At 45.4% G+C, this 15,564-nt stretch overlaps 1 protein-coding gene across 6 annotated transcripts in view; it reads left to right on the forward strand.

Annotated features, from left to right (window-relative positions):
* The window catches only part of DGKG (diacylglycerol kinase gamma), a 184,857-nt gene that overhangs the window by 91,566 nt on the left and 77,727 nt on the right, over nucleotides 1-15,564 (forward strand). For 5 of the 6 annotated variants that reach the window (XM_077930029.1, XM_077930028.1, XM_077930031.1 and 2 more), the window contains exons 3-5: nucleotides 4,529-4,869; nucleotides 9,288-9,364; nucleotides 13,423-13,443. In XM_077930029.1, the coding sequence (XP_077786155.1) occupies nucleotides 4,803-4,869; nucleotides 9,288-9,364; nucleotides 13,423-13,443 (165 nt within the window). In that variant the 5' untranslated portion in view covers nucleotides 4,529-4,802. The remainder of the gene's footprint in view (nucleotides 1-4,528; nucleotides 4,870-9,287; nucleotides 9,365-13,422; nucleotides 13,444-15,564) is intronic. The other variant, XM_077930032.1, reaches the window with a different exon arrangement.

Here is a 15,564-nt window from a genome sequence, read left to right on the forward strand (position 1 = left end):
CAACTTTAGCAAATTACAGTGCCCTGAATTCTTTTAGGGAAAGAATGTGCTCTGAATGTGCTTTAAATGTACAGTGTATACACAGCCTTATGGTTTAGGTACCCAGTGGAGAGAGTTCTCACTGCCAAGAGCATTACACAAAACTTTTGCCCTCACATGCAATATCTGAGCTCACTGGAGAAAGAATTGTGGTTCTCAAGGATCTCGTTTTAGTGTTTTGATTAGTACTGGAGACCCTGCAGCTTCTCTACAGAACTTGCTAGGTAGATGTTATTTAGACCATGTAATAAATTAGTGAGGTGGCTGCGCTGTCTCTACACAAACAACATAGTGTCTGCGAAGATCGTCACTCACTGCACACATGTTTAGGAATCCCCTTTGTTTGTATTATTTAGATGGGAAATTAGAGGTTAATAGAGCTTTTTACAATGTCTCCTATGTAATTAGAATGTCTGGGCACCCAGCAATTTCTAGAAAGTTGCAGAAAGGGTTGCTTGCTTGATTTGACTTTTGCACGAGGGGTAAATGTTAAACAGGATGGTGGAATAAATGTGGCTGCTCATTCTGCCAGGTTCTCCATGAATTGTGAGGCACAATGCCAAATGGCTTTCCTAAGACAATTGATTGTTTTCAGGAAAAGGGCCCAATCTTTGCCTTTACCGAACTATCGGATACCTCCTGTATTTTGGGAAACTGTTATTCATTTCTGAAACTGTAATCAGCTGCTTATATTCAAATCAAGATGAACTAAGTTGTTCCTGCTTTGAAGTTCCTTGTATGGTTCATCTGAGCTCATGGCTGAGAGATTCACTCATTTATTAGGATACAGCAGAGCTATTTTATATTAGCAACACTGTCCATCAAATCTGGCAAAAAGCTTGTATTTACTTACTTTATTTTATCCCACCCATCTCTGAGTTGCTCAGAGTAGCATACATGGTTACCTTGTGCGCTCTTTCTCTCACATGACAGCCCTGTGAGATAGCTTAGCCTTAGGCTAAGAAATAACAATTTGTCCAAGGGCATCCAGGACATTTATCCAAGCGATATCTGCATCATACTATTATGAGGGGTTTCTTGGTGTGTGTGAAGGCTGTATGCCTCAGACCCTTCTAATTCCTAGATCCAGCATGGATTCAATCCCTGGAATAGCCAGGCTAGCTACCTGGCGAGTTAGTGGTCCTCTAAGTATGGACCATTAAGGTAGCAAAGGAAGTGGCTCTGTGCTAGACAACAAATGGATGGGTCTGCCTCCCACAATTTGCTAGTAGTTAGAAATACAAAGGCAGAGTTGATGCATGTGAAGTAGAAGCTAGAAGCAGGTGAGAGACAGAACCATGCCCAATTTCTGCTTTAATCCAAGGCTGTGACCAAGGCCTTCTTGGCATGTTGGGGCCATGATCCTCTCCATCAGGTTGTATGTATGTGTAAATAAACCATATATTATTACAACACCACAGTTTCTGCTGTCCCTCCTTCCAAGAGTCTGGAACCCCTGGAATATCAGAGATTTGTTGGTGTACCTCATTCCCCCAAAGAATCATGGGAATTATAGGGTGCTGGGTATTGTTAGGAGACCGCTGTTTCCCTTACAGACCTACAGTTCCCAGAGTTCCTTAGCAAGAAGGATTGATTGTTAAACCGCTCTGAGAATTGTTGTTTGAGGGGATAAGGAGGACTCTCCTAAACTCTCAGCAACCTGAACAAACTCCAGCTCCCAGGATTCTGGCTCAGATCATTTTTAAAGAGTAATTGCTTTGGTGCATTCCTGGTCCCCTCCCACGTGGGTTACAAGAGTGAGTAGGAGAGTGGTGGTTAGCAGCCACGGGATCATAAGACCTGTCTGGCTCCACTGCAGGGCTGTTGTGCAGCAGCTGGGCAAACAAGGGGATGTAAGAGGCTCTCCTGAACATCTCCTCTTTTTCACAGCCATGAGTGTTAAAATTGGTATAATAATGCTTTAAATGTACCATGCGGATGTGGCCAGGCTTTAAACCTGTGTGACACTCCAACCACAACCCCACACTGGAAATGGCCTGTTTCATTGTGGGGGCTCTGGAATTTCCCCCTCTCTCTCAATTCATTTTTCAAATTGTTAAATAATAATAATGATAATAATAATAATAATAATAATAATAATAATAATAATAATAATTTATTATTTATACCCCGCCCATCTGGCTGGGTTTCCCCAGCCACTCTGGGCGGCTTCCAACTGAATATTAAAAACAGTACAGCATCAAACATTAAAAACTTCCCTAAAGAGGGCTGCCTTCAGATGACTTTTAAAAGTAAAATAGTTGTTTATTGCTTTGACATCTGCTGGGAGGGCGTTCCACAGGGCAGGAGCCACTACCGAGAAGGCCCTCTGCCTGGTTCCCTGTAACCTTACTTCTCGCAATGAGGGAACCGCCAGAAGGCCCTCGGCGCTGGATCTCAGTGTCCGGGCTGAACGATGGGGGTGGAGACGCTCCTTCAGGTATACTGGACCGAGGCCGTTTAGGGCTTTAAAGGTCAGCACCAACACTTTGAATTGTGCTCGGAAACGTACTGGGAGCCAATGCAGATCTCTCAGAACTGGTGTTATGTGGTCCCAGCGGCCACTCCCAGTCACCAGTCTAGCGGCCGCATTCTGGATTAATTGCAGTTTCCGGGTCACCTTCAAAGGTAGCCCCACGTAGAGCGCGTTGCAGTAGTCTAAGCGGGAGATAACTAGAGCATGCACCACTCTGGCAAGACAGTCTGCGGGCAGGTAGGGTCTTAGCCTGCGTACCAGGTGGAGCTGGTAAACAGCTGCCCTGGACACAGAATTAACCTGTGCTTCCATGGACAGCTGTGAGTCCAAAATGACTCCCAGGCTGCGCACCTGGTCCTTCAGGGGCACAGTTACCCCATTCAGGACCAGGGAATCCCCCACACCTGCCCGCCCCCTGTCCCCCAAAAACAGTACTTCTGTCTTGTCAGGATTCAGCCTCAATCTGTTAGCCGCCATCCATCCTCCAACAGCCTCCAGGCACTCACACAGGACCTTCACCGCCTTCACTGGTTCTGATTTAAAGGAGAGGTAGAGCTGGGTATCATCGGCATACTGATGAACACCCAGCCCAAACCTCCTGATGATCTCTCCCAGCGGCTTCATATAGATATTAAAAAGCATGGGGGAGAGGACGGAACCCTGAGGCACCCCACAAGTGAGAGCCCAGGGGTCTGAACACTCATCCCCCACCACCACTTTCTGGACACGGCCCAGGAGAAAGGAGCGGAACCACCGTATAACAGTGCCCCCAGCTCCCAGCCCCTCTAGACGGTCCAGAAGGATGTTATGGTCGATGGTGTCAAAAGCCGCTGAGAGATCCAGCAGAACTAGGAAACAGCTCTCACCTTTGTCCCTAGCCCGCCGGAGATCATCAACCAGCGCGACCAAGGCAGTTTCAGTCCCATGGTGAGGCCTGAATCCCGATTGGAAGGGATCCAAATGGTCCGCATCCTCCAGGCGTGCTTGGAGTTGTCTAGCAACCACCCGCTCAATCACCTTGCCCAAGAATGGTAAATTTGAGACTGGGCGATAGTTGGCCAAATTGGCTGGGTCTAAAGATGTTTTTTTAAGAAGCGGTTTAATGACCGCCTCTTTCAGCGGGTCTGGGAAGGCTCCCTCATAGAGGGAAGCATTCACCACCCCGCAGAGCCCATCGCCCAGCCCTTCCCGGCTCGCTTTTATCAGCCAGGATGGGCAAGGATCCAGGAGACAGGTGGTCGGTTTCACTTGTCCAAGCAGCCTGTCCACATCCTCGGAGGTAACAGATTGGAATTGATCCCATGTAACAGGACCAGACAGAACTCTAGCACTCTCCCACCCTGGCCCTGCTCCCACGGTGGAGTCTACCTCCTTCTGAATCTGAGCGACTTTATCTGCAAAAAACTTTGCAAAAGCATTGCAGGAGATCTTGGGGTCCCTACCAGGCCCTGGTGGTGCAGGTGGTTCCGATAGATTGCGAACTACCTGAAAAAGTCTCCTGCTGCTGTTTTCTGCAGATGCAATGGAGGCGGTGAAGAAGGCCCTCTTCGCCGTCGCCATTGCCACTTGGTAGGCTCGACGTTGAGCTCTAGCCCGTGTCCGGTCTGATTCAGAATGAGTTTTCCGCCACCGGCGCTCTAGCCGTCTCAACGATTGTTTCATCACCCTCAGCTCCGGGGAAAACCACGGGGCTGTCCGGGCTCCATGCAATCGGAGAGGGCGCTTCGGAGCCAGACAGTCAATAGCCCTGGTTAACTCCGCATTCCAGCGGGCCACCAGGGAATCAGCTGAAAGGCCATCAACTTGGGATAAAACATCCCCTACCACTCTCTGGAAGCCAATTGGATCCATTAAGTGGCGGGGGCGGACCATCCGAATCGGTCCCACCTCCCTGCAGAGGGGAAGGGTCGCGGAGAAGTCCAGTTCTGCCTTTGTTTCCCTGAAAGCCAGCATAAAAGAAAAAGATTTTGGGGAAATGTATGCCGTTCTATAACTTGCACATTTTAATTCTAGATTTGAAGACACCGGGGTTTCTCCAGGAGGCATTTTCTGATGGCACTCCTAGCTACAGCGGAGACAAAGATGGCTCTGCGGAGACCAGGCACATTGGCGTTCATCCTGATCAGGATCTGAGTTCTGCTGTGTAGAAAAACAACAGTGACTCAGTAGACATCTGCAGAGCAAAACTTGAGCGATGGTCCAGAATCATTTCTTGTTCTAGAGGTGCAGCTCCTCCTGAAGACCTCTGCTAAGGGTGGAGACAGCCTCCCCAGAGCTTGCCTGAAAGATGAACGATGGCACCTGGGTCACCCTTAGTCCGGCAGAGTTTGCTCAGCTCCAGCAGTATTCTGAGTGTAAGTACCGTCCCTCTCTCAGCTCAAATGCTTGCCATTTCAGTATGGGTTGTTTATGCCAGCATTAGCACAACAGCTTCCAGCACGTGGTGGATCAGATGCATGCAATCCTTGTCCTTTCTTTCACAAGAAGGATACAATTAATTTGTACTGTGATGTGTCATTCTGTGAGGTATGCCACAATAACTTAAGCACAGAACATCCAAGTACATGCAATAAGATCTTTTAAAACCCAGAGATGTAAATCTAAGTCCTGACTACATGGGAAGTGTTTGAGAGGTATGTGTGTCATCAAATACACAGGGCATTGGGCTCATACCCCCCCATGAACCACCTGCAGTCCATCCTGGAAGCCTGTTAGTCTGCAGAACAGGCAGGGATGGTAGTGAGGGATTCGTGTGGGTTTGAAAGGGTGGTGTGTTCCACACAAGGGAAGAATCTGCAAAGCTGTATTTAATGTGATACTTTCATTTTTCAAGTACTGCTCCCAGCACTGAAGTGCCAAACTGAGAGCCTGAGAAGCTCTTAATTCCAAAGGTGGTTTCCCCCCACCCCACTACTAAGCGCTTAGGCTTTAGCAAAATTCACAGCAGAAAGAAATGATAAAGCTAGTGTATGCAGGTCAATAACTTGGTGCGCTATCTTGGGTTTTCTCTTTCGCAAAGATCTGGCATCTGGAAGAGAAGTGTTCCTGCTGCAAAGGCCTAAGATAACATTTTGATACTCCTGTGTGGTAGGGCTCCGCGATGCTACCGTGAAATGTGTCAGTTTTCATGGGAACTCGTATGTAAGAGGGCTGAACTCTGTATTTGGAAATACCAGACACCTAGGGTGGAATTCTAAGGGACGCTGGTGGCGCTGCTGAGCCTAGGGCTTGCCGATCAGAAGGTTGGTGGTTCGAATCCCCATGACTGGGTGAGCTCCCATTGCTTGGTCCCCACTCCTGCCAGCCTAGCAGTTCGAAAGCACGTTAAAGCGCAAGTAGATAAATAGGTACCACTCCGGCGGGAAGGTAAACATGTGCTGCTCTGGTTTGCCAGAAGTGGCTTAGTCATACTGGCCACATGACCCGGAAGCTGTCTGCGGACAAACGCCAGCTCCCTCGGCCTATAGAGCAAGATGAGCACGCAACCCCAGAGTCATCTGCGACCAGATCTAATGGTCAGGGGTACCTTTACCTTTAGGGTGGAATTCAGTGCTGCGCTGTTGCAATTGCTCTGTCTGTGCAAGCATATCAGCTTGCTGGGCAGCATGACCCCCCTCTGCTCTCCCCATGTGCTATTCTGGGGGTTCTCCCAACACCCCAAGGCAATGGGGGGGTAAAGGGGGAGGAGAGAGGGGAAACCCTTATTACTGATGACGTTTATTATGTGAAGCCCACCCCAAGTCTCAAAAACCATGTCTCCTTTTTTTGCACTTTCCCACCAAAGCCTCATCCTTTGCATTCCACCACCAGACCTAAATGCCTTCTCAAGCAGATTTCTATTATGGAGGAAACGAGAAGGCTTTCTAATAATTGTTTGTGCCTGCGGAGCCATTCACATTACCCTTTTTAATTTATTTTTTCTATCCAGGCTAACAAAAATGCTTAAAGTGTGCTTGGGGTGAAGTGGTCCAATGATAAAATGCTGCATCCGTGTCTCAACGCATGAACGCAGCACTTGCCAAGTATGAATCTGTACAGCTATTGACCTATGGAAAAAATGCAGCTCAGCCAGGTGCCTGCCTGGTGTCTGCTGGGCTAAGTCTGCAGGGCTTTTCTTCTGTTCTTTTAATGTGAATGACCACATGGCCCTCATTGGTTGAAGTGGGAGAAGAGAGAACACCGAGAGAACAGATTAAGGGACAGCTCCACATCCAAACGGGCTGGCAGTGCAATTTGTGGGGGAAGGAGGAATGTTAGTCTCAAAAGGGACTAGTCAAAGTCTAAGTCAATGGGGCCAGCACTAAAGAGGCAGCCCTTCAGCGTGTCCACACATACAACAACCTTCTCTGCTTGTGGTTGGTGGATATACTTCCACATAGGAAGTATGGGGAATAAGGATGTGCAGAACAATTTCTTCCCACTGACCTTATTGCTCCAAATGTAATCCTTCTGAGACTCTAGCCCAAACACTGTGATATTCATGACCACTTTAAGAGATGGGATCTTGAGCATTTGATATGAGCAGTCCCCTTAGTTTATTTTTAGTAGCCTTTTTTAGGCATCTGAAAGCAGATTCCCTTCTTTTAAGCATTTTCCTCTGGTATTTCAGTCGATGTTGATCCTCTGGGGCTCACTTCCTAATCCAGGGCAGCTGAGCTGTGAGCCTGCTGGGATGTTTCACCTCCTGGAGCTCTGAGACCCCAGGAAGGGAGATTAAAAAAAGAAACTGGCTTCCATCACGACTTCTTACGAAAGAACCCTTCTCAAATATTTTAGTGGCAGAAATAATGGATGATAGCGATCACAACCTGCTAAATTAATGCTGTTCTTTGCACCGGGAGAGCATTGGGAGCTAAGCTGCTTTCAAGTCACATCACTCAGTTGTTCAGACAGGAAGTGCTACAGTGAAAATGCTTCTATCCCATGACAGATGCAAGTTTCCAGTCATTGAAGGAGGCAAATCCAGCATGCCAGTGAACAGTTAATTTTTGTGCACAAGTTTTGAAATGGGTGGAAAGGGCATTTAGGCTGCATACAAGCCATACATTTATATCACATCTCCCCACCTTGAGAATTCTCAGAGCTCCGCTATGTTATGGGTGCTGGGAATTCTAGTTCTGTGAAAGATAAATTACAGACCCCAGGAGGGAGATGTGCTTTAAATAGGTTTAAAATGTATGGGTGTGTGTGTGTGCTGTTTTTATTTTTTTTTAATATATATTTTATTAAAGATTTCTTAGATTACAAAATTACTTGCATTGTCTCTTTTTTCAAGTTGTGTTTTCTACAGATCAGTTTCATTTCCTGTGAGACATTAGTATTAGATTAGGAAGAAAAGAGGGGGGAAGAAGGGGAAGGGAATTAGGAAACACTGGCCTGCGAGCGCTCCAATTGGAGAACAGCCTTTACCAAAGGTGTCATGGACTTTGAAGACGCTCGAACTCAGGAGGCAAGGGAGAAACGAGCTAAGAGGAAGGCACATTTGGCAAACCCTCACCTTGATCAACTCCTGCCCGGAAACATATGTCCCCACTGTGGAAGGATGTGTGGAGCCAGAAGTGGCCTCCACAGTCACTTACAGACTTACTGTTCAGACCGTGTTCATGAAAGACAAACTTACTCAGCTATGAGTGATTGCCGAAGAAGAAAGAAGAAGAGTAGCAATAGCAGTGAGGAGTGGTGGTGGTGAGGAAATGGTGTCCCAAACAGGGCCTTGTGTGCTGCAGATCTGATGCTGCGTGGATGGCACTATTCTGGGAAAGATAAAACAGCTGCTCTGAGACCCTTAGTCTCATGTTCATTTTCCTGTATGTGTATATATTCCCCTGGTGCACCTTAGGATATACAGCTGTTGGGAATGGGGTGTGGAGGAAGCCATGCCTAATAAAAACCCTACCAGAGGGCTCTCTTATTAAGCATCCATCCAACCAGGTTACCTATGTGAAGCCTGTAAGACCATCTTGGCTGTGAGTCTTGGAAGTCCTGCTCCCTGCCTTGCAGGCCTTTTCCCACCTGGCCTGGGAGGGTGGGACCCTGACTGACTCCAGCTACAAAAGCTGCTGAAGAGGACAGAAACCATCTTGGCTGTGATGCATGCATGTGTTGCAGTAGCAGTCAGCATCTGAGAAGATGGAGGAGAGGACAGAGGGTGAAGAAAGCTGTGAGTGGAAGGACACCCTTTTCTCAACCTTTGGGACCCCCCTGGGAAATTCAGCAAACGTGCGGTACCTGGAATTTGGTGTGGATAGTGCAGCTGAATGGGACATAGTACCATCCACCTTGGGCCTGCACATAAAAAAGCAAGTCTAAAGTGAGAGAGATTAGGGTCATGTCTGCTGTTTCCAGGAACTCTTCTTGTTGTGAGACTTTTGTGGAAGAGCTGAGGGTTTGTTTGGGCCCTGGTTGAGAACCCAGAGGCTGATGTGGTGTGTGTTCCCTACACAATACTAGGGTCAAATATTTGACATTGCAACTCTGATATATCTTCTGCTTCAAAGGAAACATCTGGGGTGTTGTAAATATAACGTTTAAGGCGCTCTACTCATTGCAGGTTCATTAATAATTTCAAAATAAAGCAGGATGGATTTTCATGAAATTTTAGAGCCCGCCATGACTTTTACAACATCATTTTGCCCAAGGTATCGGCATGGTCATATATAATCATTCCTAAGTTTGGCAAGGGGAAATGACCTTTTGAAGAAACAGATGACATCGTCAGACTTCTATGTAATTAATATTATTCATGGTATTGGCATTAACTTTCTCCTTCTAGATTCCACAAAGAAACTGAAAGATGTTTTGGAAGAGTTCCATGGAGATGGTGTCCTAGCAAAATATAATCCAGAACAGGTAAGAAAGCTTGCTGTAAATGTATTCCTAAATTCTATATTGAATCAACACCAGTAGGCTTGTTGGTCCATTTAAACAAAATGCACACCTTCAGTCAAATAATGCCATTTGTTAGGATCAACCACCTGACATTTTGAGCAATGCACAACTCCTTCTCAGGCAAGATGTTTAAAAAGGCTGGTGTTGATTTACTGTTATTAATAGTATTACTTATATATTATTTCTCTCTCTCTCTTTCTCTCTCTCTCTCCTTTTCTTTGTTAAATTTGTAAATAAAAAAGTAATTGGAAAAAATAAAGGTACAAATATATTATTTATCACATCACAGTTTCCAGAAGGGTAGTCATGTTTGTTTCTATTGGTTTTGTATTTCATTTTCCTCTGAGCTCATTCTTCTACATTCCCCATATCCATATATATTCTTGCCAATTCAGGATTATACTTCATGCCTCTGATAAAATGGACTGTGAGCTTATGCCATAATAAATGTCCCGTTGCACTTAGGGCAGTCATTGCCTGTACCTGCTTCCCAGCAGCCCTAGGTGCAACCTGAAGCCTGCATAGAATGTAAATGAGCTTCATTGACTGTCTCCTTCCACATTCTGTTTTGAGATCGTGACCAGATTCAGATTGCATCGCTTCACCAAGGGCTAGCCTTTTCTGCATCCATCCATCCCTTACTCTGTTTACTGCCCAATGAAGAGTTCTGGAAAACTCAAATGCTCATGGCATTTTGGTTGATGTAATAAAGGCATTGTCCTAAATATGGATTTTTTGAACATCTGAAGATGCATTCTGATAATAGTGTAAAAAGAGAAATGGAATAACAGTAACTGAGAGTTGCCTGTATCATCAGTTTCTAAGAATTTGCAATTTCATTCTTTATGAACAAAGATACCAGCATGAATGAATATAGTTGCACATAAGTATTTTGATTTTCTAATCTGAAATTAGAATTCTCTAACTTGGGGGGGGGTGGATCATAAAGTATGCACACTTGTGTGTTTTCATTGGTTTAAACTGGGTAACATTCCTACTTTCCCTTTTCCCCCTCTTAAAACCAACTTTGAACAAGTTGAGCAGAAAACATTTTCAGTCCTCGCTGCATTTGCCCCCATGTTGAAAGTTGTTCCTCAGATTCTCTGGGGGAGATTCCTCCGTATTTTAAGGAGAAATTAGGAGAATGCCTTTTCTGATATATATTTTTTGGAGAGGTGGGGAAACGTTTCCAAAGAGCAACAGATCTGAAGGCATATATTCTCTCTCCTAGGAAAAGCAGATTAGTAAGAACAATAAAAGTGGGTTGTCCCCACTTCCACGCTAAGAGAAGGAAATAGCTGCGGTGCTATTCAAGAAGAACACAAAAGGCTCCAAAACCTTAGAATATCAAATGAAATTAAATAAGAAACGGGCACAAAGAGCTTGTGAGGGAATTCTTGACACGCAAAGTAATTACGAGGACAAGCCAACAAAAGAAATGGCAGGAATTGCAATTGTGCTCCCTCTTAGGAAGAGTGCTTGCTTAGGCACTTAGGAGGGAACAGGACAAGTGCTGTGTTGTGGGTGGCCGTAAGTGGGCTGCACTGCTTTCTCCTGAGAGCACATTGCTGTGGTTTGTGCCCCACGGCAGGAGATATTACTGTGATTATTTCCATTGCACAAAGCAGCCAATGTAGGTATAATTCATTATTACCCGCTCTGAGAAATTACCGCATTTGCCATTGGGTTTAATGACTAATTGCCTTTTAAAACCGCTTTAAAGAACAGAGTTGCTTTCCAGCAGAGGCTGCGGAGGAAGCTGCCCATAAAGGAGCGAGTGGGGGGGTGGGGTGGGGGGTATTTTCCTACAGTCCTTTTGTGCCGTTTAGCTTTTATTTGTTTAATGGTCCTCCTCCTACTTTATCCCTGCAGTAATAACATATGGAGAGGGGGTTGTTGCGATAACCCCCTGCTCCAAATTATACCACTGCAGCCACCTCGCTTCCTACCTGACTTGGGAAAAGCCAGGGTGGAATTGTTATTTCCTGCTCTTTGAGGGGATATCCCGTCATTTCCTCAGACAGCCGCTTGCCTGTAGCGATGGCAACGTAGCAGTCGCTGTGAGCAGAAATCAAGGATCTGTACAGATGTGTCTGGAAGCAGGAGTGGGCGGGAGCTTTTCGGCTCTAAGAGTGAACCTGCCTCCTCCTCCCCTCTCAACCGTACGTCCTCTAATGACACCTATAACAGCTTCCAGATAAATTTATGAAGTACCTTTAAACCGATTGCTCCTCCCTTTCTCCCACATTTCAGGTGGGTTGTCCACTTTTTTTCCTTCTTTAAAGAACCTTAAATGTTGATGTGCTCAGGTCTGGCACTATGCTTCCAAAATAAAATAAATATCTACCAGGTTTGTATTTATTGGTCAGTTTTCCACCCAAAGGCCTTTGAGATGACTTAGAAGATAAAAAAGTTTAAAAAACCAAGCAACAGAGCAGCCTACTAAAAGAAGTATAACTACACAGGAGCTAGAATACTAAAAGCAAATCACTTGATGACAAAAGGCCAAGCGGAATATAGACTAACTCACCTGACTGGATGCCTGCAGTCTAACCTTCTTTTAGAGCAAGTCTGTGTGATTGCCATTCCCTTTCTCTCCATCTGAGTCAGCCTGTCTGAGAGGGGTCAGGAAGGAGAGTCTAAGGCAGGGGTGGCCAATATGATACTTTCCAGATGTTGAGGACTACGGCTCCCTAAACGGCCTCAGCCCAGTATACCTGAAGGAGCGTCTCCACCCTCATCGTTCAGCCTGGACACTGAGGTCCAGCGCCGAGGGCCTTCTGGCGGTTCCCTCGCTGTGAGAAGTGAAGCTACAGGGAACCAGGCAGAGGGCCTTCTCGGTAGTGGCACCCACCCTGTGGAACGCCCTCCCACCAGATGTCAAGGAAATAAACAACTATCTAACTTTTAGAAGACATATGAAGGCAACCCTGTTTAGGGAAGTTTTTAATGTTTGATGTTTTATCGTGTTTTTAATAATGGTATAAATAATAAATAAATTATTATTATTAGCCCTCCCATAACCAATGGGGTGGCTGTGGTGAGTGGCGTTGTCATCCCAAGCATCTTGTTGTCTATCCCTGGTCTTAGGGTTCAGTAGGGTGTGGGATATACACACCCTGCACAATAGCTGCAGATTTGTATTGAGCATTTCATCTAGCCATAATAACATAAGGGGAGCCCTGCTGGTTCAGACCGAAGGCCCATATAGTCTACAGTGCCTATTAGATCAGATGCCTGTTAGAAGCTCACAATGCAGCAACATTCTAGCAACCATCATGATTAAAAGCATAGGTGTTGTATCCCATATTGAAGGTAACATTACCAAGAATGCACTTTTTCAGTATCTCCAGCATCTGTTATTGCACGGTGTAGAATTGGACCCAGAGGGATTTAAACCATAAAGTTCTGGTCTGTTAAGTTCCCTTAGGCTGCAGTCCTCAAGATGCTTTGCTGGAAATGAGCCCCTCTGAACACAATGGAATGTCTTTCTGAGTAAACACACAAGATTACGTTGTAAATGACTTTGGGGATTGTGCTCACTTGAGCCCAACCAACCTCACAGGATTGTTGATAACTTTGTGATAATTGCCCTTTGTGATAACTACTTGGAGGAAGTTCCAAATACAAGGACAAGAAATAAAAATAATAAATAAATGAAGCAATCTTTCATTTAATCCTTTAAACAGTTCTTGCAAAAACTCTGCCTGTTCTCTTATGTCAAAAATTTACATTTCAGGGATAAAATTTTTACAAGCCTTTTCTCTAGCATGTAAACAGTTCCATCTGCTGGGAAATTTTGACAAGGGCATGCTTTTAAAATGCAAAGTTTTTTAAAGTTACGGATTTCCCCCAAGTGTGTTCTGAAATAGTACAGTCGTGGGAAGGACTGTAGCACATACCATCCTGAAAGTCTGGTTTGCCTTTGTCCAGCAGAATAGCTGTTTCTGTTCCTCCTGCTCTTCGGTCCTTCTTCACTGAACTTTGCTTTGTCTTTTTTCCGCTCTTCCTTTCCTCAGAAACAAGACACTCTGAACCAAGTAAGACTTGCTTTCCATACTCTAGCTATCACATGTGGTGTTTACATGTTGCCTTGCATGTTTGCTTCTGCTTAAACTGACCCCCCCCCCCAAAAAAAGAATTAGGATCAAAGTTATGACTTGCAGTTTCAATCAGTATGCTACAAAAGTCAGAAAACCTCAGTGCCTCTTCTGTATCCTTAGGGAGTCAGTGTTGAGAGGACTTAAACATACAGAAAAATGTCAGAATAGTGAACCAATGTCCTAATTTTCACATCATCTTCATCCTCTGAGCCTCATCTAGTCCAACCCTCTGCAGTGCAGGAATCCTGCCCACAGTCATCCCTGTGTGGCCTTGAATCACCTACCTTCTGCTTAGCAGCCGGACCCATTGACCCATTGTGCCACAGGAAGGGCAGCTTGTGCTGAGCATGCCATCCTCCGTTGCAGTGTAAACTCCTGGGACTCAACTATACAGCTGCAAATAAAGCGTTTAAAGTGTGTTTTAAGTGCAATGTACAATGTGGCACTAGATGGTGATGGTGAGCCCTATGGAAAATTCCATATATTTTTAAAAACACTTAAAAATAAGAAGCATTTCCATAATGTTTTTTAATAGGTCTGTAGATTCCACCCTGAAGAGCTTTAGCTGCATTTCCTATTTAGGTGTCGCTGCTGCCACCCCACATAAGCTTATAGTCCAGTATGCGCCTCTGCTTTCAATGTGTGTGAAAAGTGCACCTCTGCCTTTTCCTGTGTGGCATGTTCTGCTGCGCCTCTGCTTTGGGGGGGGTGGGTGGAGAGAGAGCTTTCTATTTTTATATTAGTGCTATATGTCATTTTGCAGTTCCTCTGTATACTTTTAGATTAGCCTTCTCCTACCTGGACTACAACTCCCATCAGCCCTGGCATAATGAGGCTGATGGGACTTCTAGTTGCATCTGGAGGGCACCAGGCTGGGGAAGCCTTCTTTAGATATATCTGTTATATATCTGTTATGTGAAAAGCTTCAAACAGAGCTCAGTGCATTCCTGCTGCATATAATGTGCCACTGTGTGTGTTTACAATCTGATCTGTTTCTTTCTCTGATGTGTTGGGGTAGTTAGGATTACACAGGGCCTGAAATGTGGGGGAGAGGATACATTTTATGAGCGTCCAGAGATCCAGGGGGCCCTATCCCAAACCTTGCAAGCCTAGTTGATGGGGTGGGAAAGGCTGAACTGTACTTTATAGTGAGGTAGGAGAGCTGAAAATACTGCCAATATATTTCACATCTGTTGGGACGCGGGTGGCGCTGTGGGTTAAACCACAGAGCCTAGGACTTGCCGATCAGAAGGTCGGCAGTTCAAATCCCCGCGACGGGGGAAGCTCCCGTTGCTTGGTCCCAGCTCCTGCCAACCTAGCAGTTCGAAAGCACCTCAAAGTGCAAGTAGATAAATAGGTACCGCTCTGGCGGGAAGGTAAACGGCATTTCCGTGCACTGCTCTGGTTCGCCAGAAGTGGCTTAGTCATGCTGGCCACATGACCCGGAAGCTGTCTGATGACAAACGCCAGCTCCTTCGGCCAATAAAGCAAGATGAGCGCCGCAACCCCAGAGTCGGCCACAACTGGACCTAATGGTCAGGGGTCCCTTTACCTTTACCTGTTTCACATCTGGCAACCAATGAGCCCCTTTGGTTTCCAATAGTACGTGGGTAGATGAATCTTAAAAGCCTGGGACACAAATTTTCAAAGCCCTCTAATGTGTTGTATATTTTGCTCTAGGAGACATAGTTTGGTCAGAATACACTTCCAGAGTTAACACTAAATACATTACTTCTGGTAAATAAGCCACCACACACAAAAATTGTGTCCCAGGCTTTTTAGACTTGCCTACTCATGTACTATCTGAAAGCAAAGGGGTGCACTGGTTGCCAGATGTGAATTGTTTTCCAGCTCTCCGATCCCACTTTTATGTTTGAGGATAGTTGTGAATGCATATTTCCTTGTATCTATGTACCTATTGTCCATATCTTGTGATATTTGCTGGAGCTATTCAGAAATAACGTTAGAACAGAATAAGCCATATTTTGAGCAGTGAGTTGCTGGCCAAGGTTCTTCTCTAGAATAGTGTGTGTGTGTGCTTATGCAGTTAAAATTTGT

Source organism: Podarcis muralis, chromosome 6, assembly GCF_964188315.1.
Source record: "Podarcis muralis chromosome 6, rPodMur119.hap1.1, whole genome shotgun sequence".
Taxonomy (NCBI): domain Eukaryota; kingdom Metazoa; phylum Chordata; class Lepidosauria; order Squamata; family Lacertidae; genus Podarcis; species Podarcis muralis.